Source organism: Neophocaena asiaeorientalis, unplaced genomic scaffold (genome assembly GCF_003031525.2).
Source record: "Neophocaena asiaeorientalis asiaeorientalis breed wild unplaced genomic scaffold, Neophocaena_asiaeorientalis_V1.1 scaffold78, whole genome shotgun sequence".
Classification (NCBI taxonomy): domain Eukaryota; kingdom Metazoa; phylum Chordata; class Mammalia; order Artiodactyla; family Phocoenidae; genus Neophocaena; species Neophocaena asiaeorientalis.
This window is the reverse complement of record NW_020175018.1, coordinates 18306475-18314566: the sequence shown is the minus strand read 5'-3', so window position 1 is coordinate 18314566 and position 8092 is coordinate 18306475. Positions and strand designations below refer to the sequence as shown.

At 57.0% G+C, this 8092-nt stretch overlaps 1 protein-coding gene across 1 annotated transcript in view; it reads right to left on the bottom strand.

The window, feature by feature from the left end:
- The window catches only part of FAM163B (family with sequence similarity 163 member B), a 29939-nt gene that overhangs the window by 1998 nt on the left and 19849 nt on the right, over positions 1-8092 (bottom strand). The window contains exon 2 of the mRNA XM_024762357.1: positions 29-144. Within this exon, the coding sequence (XP_024618125.1) occupies positions 29-121 (93 nt within the window). The 5' untranslated portion in view covers positions 122-144. The remainder of the gene's footprint in view (positions 1-28; positions 145-8092) is intronic.

The following is an 8092-nucleotide window of genomic DNA, read 5'->3' as shown; positions in this document are numbered from 1 at the left end:
CCACCCGCCGCCCCAGCTCCCAGAGTACCTGGAGCCGGCAGTAACACAGAACCGCGATGATGCAGAGCAGAATCACAGTCGCCAAGATGCCCCCGGTGATGACCACAGTTCCGGCTGTCATCCGCCCCCTTCTCCATCAACAGCCTGCAATGCACAGCACCAGCTTCACCGCGTTGTCAGCTTGTTGCAGAGGGAAGCCGTTCTAGGTTAGGAGGTTGAGGAAGCGCTCCGAAAGGGAAAACAAAAAACCCGACTGCATGCGGGAGGCAGCGGCTGGGCCTGAGGGTCAGGGGGGACATCCCCCTCTGCCTCTGCCTCTGCCAGCAGTTTCCACATCTGTAGGAGAGGATGCTAACAGCACACCCCCTCGCTCTCGGGGTTCCCTGTAGGTTTCTTGAGCACGTACGTGAGCGCTCAGCCTAGCACACTTTCAGCCTGGGCGACGAGCTCACGCATTTAAAAATTTACCCAAACGCAGTCAGGCTGAACGTATGGTTTTGTAACCTGCTGTGTCACTTCACCAGCTCATCCTTATTTCTCCTTACCATTAGATTTTCTTCTGTAACATAATTTCGAACCATATTCCATTTTATAACATAACTGATCCCTTTTTTAAAAACTTCAAATCACCAGTAAAATACACGACATAAAATGTACCACCTTGACCATTTTTAAGTGTACAAGTCAGTAGTGCTAAGCATATTCCCTTTGCTTGCAACCGACTTCCAGAACTTTCTCATGTTTCGAAACTGAAAACCAAACTCCTTTTTGGGGTTCAGGCTGTTGACATTAAAAAATAAATCTTAAGCCAACGTTTCCATACGTGCTTGCGTAGCTAAAAACGGAAGCCACTTGAATCGCAGGACCGACTTCAATTCCCTGTCCAGGATAAGTTCTCAGAAGTGGGATTTCTAGGCCTAAGGATGTGCCCCTCGTAAACTACTGTGGAAAATTTCAAACACACACAAAGTAGAGAGGACGCACAATGTGGGTCACCAGCGGCGCTCTTGTGAGCGCTGTCCGGCCGGGTGCTGATAAACTCGTTCTCGGAGTGAAAGCACCCTGACCTGCGGCATTTGCTCATGCTTGTGCCGTAAATATTCTCACTGTGGCCCATTTCAAGGGACCAGGCTTTAATAGCCGGCTTGCCTATCCCTGGACGGTTAACAGCTCTGAGGTACCAGCTGCTGCTGAGTACACCCTGCCTCAATTTCCACCCCCTACCTTTTTTTTTCTCTTCCGCCAGGGGAATAGCATGGCGCGGGCGATTGAGTTCCCTAAAGAAATCCCAGAGTGTCTTAGTTTACTCATAAATACTTCAGTGCGGAATCCGACAGGTGAGGACCTTTAAAAAGCCTCCAGTCATCTCCACAGTGTCTTCTTACAGTTGCTTTTGCTCAAAGCGGGATCCAGTTTGCCTCTTTTGACTGTAGAAGAGTCCCCATCCACTCTCGCCCCTCCCCGCCCCATGCTGTTTATAGAAGAAACTGGGTCGTTTATCTTACAGAATTTTCCATGTACTAGAACTGGCTGCATTTCTCCCAGCACCATTTCATATGTCCCTCCATCATGGTTTTGCCCTCTAAACTGGCTTCCTGTCGCTTCACCTTCAGGGCCCCCCACGCTGTCCTTGTCGTGATGTTGAGACTTGCCGGGGGGTTCAGCTACCGTCAGCCCAATCCTCCCACCGTAAAATTCCCCGTCAGCCTTCCACCTCGTCCTTTCAGCAGCCGCTGGAAATCATAGCCTACGTCTGTTATTTCATTAGGAGCTGCAAATAGCGACTTTTCAGATGCTATCATCTCTTCTGCGTGTATCAGCTCTGGTTCTTCTCTAAAGAACCTTCCCCATTACCTATCCGGTAATATTAAAAGACAGTCTGCAGAGGAAAGGCGTAGACACTCAGATCGTAACTTTTTCAATTTTCAGAATAAGTTGGTGCCCCATGAGGTCCGTGGTTGCTTTACAGTATCATTGTGACCTCACTGACTTGTATATACGTCTGATGTGTTTCAAGCCACTGCAGTCATTATTCTTTTTGATGTTCAGATGATCCCACTGGGACCGTGGGTTTGGAAGCACCTCCAGGTTGACTCCGATGTCATTTTGGTGGGACCCCGCTAACCCTTGGTGGCATGTTGCTTTTAGGCATAAGATGTCCCAGCTTATCTCCTGGGACACCCTGGTTCTCTTGCTGGGAAGTGGTTCTAGAGAACACAGTCTGGGCCCTAGGGGTGCTAGCTGCTCCTGGGTTTCCAGGTTTTTCCGGTGGCCAGAGCTCGGAAAGACTTTTTTTTTTTTAAGGAACAGAAAAATGAACATGAGTTTATACTGATATTTCCATTTAAAATTAGAGATGAAAGGGTTTTTACATGTTGAAACGCGATGTCTATGTGACTTTTACAGGGCAAATTTTATTTCCTAATAAAACATGCACTTCATTATTTGCTTTTTCCCATCATATATAATAATTTAAAAGTAGTGTTACCGATGTTTTCACTAACAAGTCTACTGAACGGAATTGGATATCTGTTATTTTTTTTGTTCTTGGCCCCTTAGGGATGTGTAGTAGAAAGATTGTTTCAAAGTCACTTGAAATAATTCTTAGTACGGTTTTCTTTCCACCACCTCGATATTCAGGTTCATTTATTCTAGTTAGTTTTTACTTTCTTTAAAAAAAACTGATTTAGCTTTGCTCTCTAATTGTAGAAGACATTTGGTTCCAAAGTCAAAAGCGTAAAACCAGGTGCATTCAGCTGTTGACCCTACCGCCCACCCTGCTCTGTCCAGAAGTAACCATTTCACTTAGTTCTGGGTTTATCCTTCCGTTGCTTCTCTCTAAAAATATAAGCAAGTATAGATTTCCTTCTCCTCCTAAGCGAAAGCGGCATTCTAGCTACACCCTCCATACCTTCCCTTTTCACCCAGTAGTCTCTCCCCAGGTACACCACGTTTCCCTAGGGGCGGGATCATCCCCAGGGGCCCCTAGAGCTCGCCCCGCTGCGTGAAGGGGCCCCACTCACTCAGTCAGGCCCTGCGGGCCGGGATCTGCGTTACCTCCCACGTCTTGCGATTACAGGAACGTGCCGTGAAGCACTCTGTGCTGTACACGTTTCTAAAGCTGTTGATACGCTTTGCCAAAGACTTGATGGAATTTGGGCCGATTTGTTCTCTTCCAGGAATGCGTGAGAACTGACAGACGGGGTTTTCGTTGGGAGACTCGGGGGGTCTGGGCGGTCGGTGGGTCAGGAGTGAGGGAGGCTGTGCCCCGCCTGCTGAGGCTGGCTGCTCAGTGGTTCCCCACAGGCTCGTCTGCAGGGTCAAGTGGCCTGGCAGGGAGTGGCCGGGCAGGGACGCCGGGGACGCTGGTCTATAGGTGGAGGAGGACGTGGACGTGTGCTCACAAGGGGGGGCGGGGAGCGTCTTGTGTCAGAGGCACAGCTGGGATGGGAACCCAGACCCTGAGCAGACAGAGAGATGGACTGAAAGGTAGATCCAGACAGGCCCAAAGCGATGAGACAACGAGACCCAGACTCACAGACAGCTCCAAATTCAGACACACAGATCCAGACAGCTGGACCAATAGGGCCCGGTCAGGAAGACACAGTGCAGGCCACACAGACAGAGCAGCAGCCCCAGGGACCCCTGCATTTCTGGGCGCCCTGCCGGGCAGCTCCGACCTTCCTCGGCCCCCAGGGTGGCTGAGGCCAGCTGGCCCACCAGCCCTGCCAAAGGTGCAGGCCGACCGGGGCCGGATCCAGGGAGCTGGGTGTGCAGAGGAAGCAACCAGCGGGGGACGCTGGGCAGGGCCAGCCCTGCTGTCCAGATGCGTTTCACGCTCTTCACAGAGGTGAGGCAAAGCAAAGCACGCAGCTGCTGGCGGAGCGCTGCGCCCCACGCCCCCAAACCCTTCCCTCCTGGGGGCTCACAGGGACACCCCGGCTTGTCTCAGCCTGACCCTGGAGTGGCCAGAAAGCAGGCAGTGGAATGGACCCTTGACAGCTCTCCCTGGTCTTTGTGGCGGCTGTGGGAGGGCAGAGCAGGCACTGGGACCCCAGATTTGCAGATGAAGAGACCAAGGTTCAGAGAAGGCCAGGGTCACTCCTGGTGATCCAGCCAAAGCCCAGCCCCCCATTCAGGGCCACTGATCCACGTGTGTCATTCTGGCTAATGGGCCCATCTCAGCTGAAAGCCACGTGTGACCCACCGCCTGCCACAGGAAATCCAGGGCCTCCCAGGCCCAGAGGGCTTCGGCAGCCTCCGTACTCCCTGCCGCTCCGCTGGCCACAGCTTGCTGGGGCTGGGATGGAAAGGCACCAGCCCCCGCAAGCTGGGCCAGCCCTCTTCTCTCTCCAGGGAAGTGGAACCAGGACCTGGAGACTGGCCAGTCCCTGCTGGTCCCTTGACCTTGGGTAGAGACATGGGCACTCAGGCTGCAGCCAGGGCGGCATGTGTGTGGAGGCAGGGGAGTTGGTCCAGGAGGGAAGAGAGGAAGGACACAGGTGCCCAGAGAGAGCCAGGCTGTGGTCCTAATTCACGGGATTCCATTTCCCTCCCTGAGATCCGCAGAGTGACTCTTGCCGTGAACACATCAACCTTGAGTGTGGTTCTGCCATTTGTACCCGCAAAAAGATCATTATGGCCCTACTTCATGGATGAGGGAACTCACTAGGCTTGGGAAAGGTCAAGGAGGAGGTCAAAGTGCAGGAGTTAAACTCAGCGCCCCCAACAGCCCAGCCAGACGGACTCCTGGGAGCCAGCCTGGCTCTGCCCCCAGTTAGCTGCAAGCGTGGGGCTTCGAATACCTCCATTTCTCTGTGCCTCAGTTTCCCCCTCTGTAAAACGGAAGAACATGGAGGATTCCACCCCGCGGCAGGTGTGCTGTGCTCACTTTCCTATTGTTACTGTCTCCCTCTCTGCCTCTCAACCCTCTATCAGGTCCCTGAGGGCGTGGCCACGGAGCCTCTCCCCGGGTCTGAGACACAGATGGCCCCTCGCTCTGCCCGGCTCTGGGTGGGCGGCCTCCAGCCACAGGCAGCCTGGCGGCGCGATGGGAAGGACCCCGGCACCGGCCGGGCGCCCAGGACTGTCAGCAGGCACAGCTCCAACGCTCTTGCCCCGTCCAGCTGGAGCGTCTCAGCCTCACTCTGCAGATACACGCACGCCGACGGGCAGCAACGCCCGAGCCGGGCGCCGATCCCGGGACCAGGCCCGGGCAGCAGACGTGCACGCACACCACTGGCAGCTTCGCTTAGGCCCCAGCCTGACATCAGTCCACGGTCAACTCCGAACTGCCCCCGAGAGTGTGACATGGCCTCCCTCACCCCACCCTCCAGCCACCCCTATGCCCTTACTGTGCCCCACCCCAGGGTTGCTCTTCCCTCTGCCTCTCCAGGCCTTCCCCTGCCATCAGTGCTCAGAACATGCCTTCTCCTCCAAGAAGCCTTCCTGGACTTCTTTAATGCAACTCACAGAACCTTGAAGTGCCAGTGCTGGGAGGGACTACGTCCCCCGCGTCTGTTTAATGGGGGGTGTAGGGGGAAGCTGAGGCCAGTGCAGGGGTGGTGACCGTCGCGGGGGAGACATTCGTGACCTCACACAGCAAGTCAGTGGAAGAACAGCGGCCAGAGGACCCTTTCCCCAAGTCCCACACCTTGCTGCCCTCGCTGAGCTGTCGCCTCTCAGACCTCCTTCCTGTGCCTGGGGACGCTGTCCAGCTGGACACTGAGGTAACCAGGCCTGAGGGGCCCTGGTCCTGCCCTCGAGGGTGGGCTGGAGGGGGAGTGTCCCGCCATACACTTGCTGGTAACCCTGGGTCTCAGGCCACTCTCTGGGTGGGCCTCAGTTTCCTTCTCTGTAATATGGGTATGGGAGGATTTAGAAAACCAAGTCCTGCCAGCTCTGGACTTGAAGGATCTAGGTCTGTATCTTTAACCAGCCCTGCCTGTGAGGGGTCCGGATAACTGAGATGCATGACAAAGTTTCGGAATCACGAATGTGAAAAGAATGCCAGCTGCTGGTCCAAGCAATAGGTCAGGATGGCATCCCGCAGGGGGGCAGAGAAGGGGAAGGACTGCAAACGCTCCGATAAACTTGCCTGGGAGCTTAGAGGGAAACCGGGCTGATCCGGTGTCCCCTGGACACTTGCGTCCCGGGAATGGCTACGCCGAGTGCCCAGAGACCAACGGAGGGCTTCGGGGCTCAGGGGACAGTGTCGCATCAGGGAAACCGTGGGGGGCTTCCTGGAGGAGAAGGCTTCTGAGCCGTCCTGGAAGGATGGCCATCTGATGGGCCGGGCCGGGTCGGGCCGGGAGAGGAAGGAGAGGGGCAGCGAGGTGCCGGCAGGTCCAGTGCCAGCCTGGTGGAGGCTGCCGCCGCCGTCCCTCCTCCAGCTCCCTGGCCCCAGCCCCCGCCCCAAGTCTCCACGCACTGCCAGCCAAGACGAGTTGGCGAGGATTGAGCTGAATTGTTAATCTGCCCCCCGGGACCATAAACGGTTTTAAAGCTTTATAAACGGCTTTGCTTCCCCGTCCCCGCCCCCGATTTTTACAGGGACAGGCTGTGAGATGGGGCCTCCCTGGGCACCCCCAGCCCCAGAGTCTGCGCAGGGGGGCTGGGCGGGCCACGGCCCCTTCCGAGAGCCCAGCATCTCACGGGGAGCCGCCGCTTTACGAGCTCCGGTTGCCTCCTGCGGCGAGGAGATCCAGTGGGGTGGGGGGGGGCAGGAAACACCTGGCAGCGGGGCAGACGCCGGCCCACCTGCCTCCCCCTTGCCCTCACGGAGCCCCTCCCCTGGCAGAGGACCCCCGCATGGCTGCCATCTGGACCACGTGTCCTGCACTGTTTCAGACTCTCCTCTGTTCCTGTTGCTCCATCCCACCTCACCCTGCCTTGCAGACCAAGGATTGAGTCTCCTCAGTCTGCCTGTCTTACGCCGCTCCAGCACCCCCCACCCCTTCGCCTGTTCACCTGAGATGCCCGGCGCCCCTTCTAGGAGCCAAGGAGAAGCCCAGTCCTGCACCCTCCACACTGGCCGGGCCTCAGGCTCAACCAGCCCAGCGACTCCTAAACCCTCCAGGGACGGGAAGCCGGGAAATATGCAGAGGCCCAGGCCTCAGTGGGTCTGCGTGGGGCCCTGGAATCCGCTTGCTTCACAAGCAGCCCTTCCAACCGGGCGAAGATGGTGCCGTTCATTTCCAGACAGGGAGACCGAGCCTGGGGCAGCAGAGGTCAGAGCTGGGCTTGGGACCCAGGTTTGCCGCCTCGCTGCCAGGCCTTTCCGCATCCCGGTGCCTCGTCGAGGCTTATGGAGAGCCGGCACGCTTTTCCTCCACAGACGTCTGTCTGGTTACCAGAGCGCTCCTGCTACCTGGGAGCCCAAGGGCCCCGTCGTCCTCGAGCGGGAGTGGCCCGGAGTTCCTGTCTAGACCTCCTCCACATTTGGTCCTAATTTCACGCTCCGCGGGCTCCCAGATTCCTGCGTTTGGTAATAAGTAGACGGCGAAGTGCTCCGCATCGCTGGGGCTGGCCTCGGAGATGTTATCCAGAGCCTGGCTGGGGGTGGGGTGGCGGAGTCGGGGCCTGGGGCCCGGAGAGGCAGCTCCCAACACCACCTGGAGTGTCCTCCCGCCAAGCTCCATCTTCAGCCCGGATCAGCTCAGCCCTGAGAGCGCTCGGGCCAACCAGGTGCGGGGGACCCAGTAAGCCAGGCGTGTGCCCGCCTACAGCAGAGGGCTTGGCGCCGCCAGGTGGGCTGGGTTGCTAATGTTTAGGCAATGTTGTGGATGCCTCTGGCCGGCCGGCTTTGTGGTCTGGACTCCTCGAGGACCCCCAGAAAGAGCACAGGGGCTGTGCCATTTTGCCAGCCGTTTCTGGGGTTCACAGAATTCCAGAAGCTCTCCCCATAGCCCTGCTGAAGAGCCCCTTGGGATGAACAATGTGAGAGCAGGGCCCTACCTGGGGTCCACTGCTCTGTTCCTGAAGCCCAGCCCAGAGCAGGGCCCACGGTAGGGACTCAGCGCCGACTGGGAATGAATGACCTGCCAGGGTCCTTGAGCTCTTGAAGGGTGAACCGGAATTTCCTAGTGGGACC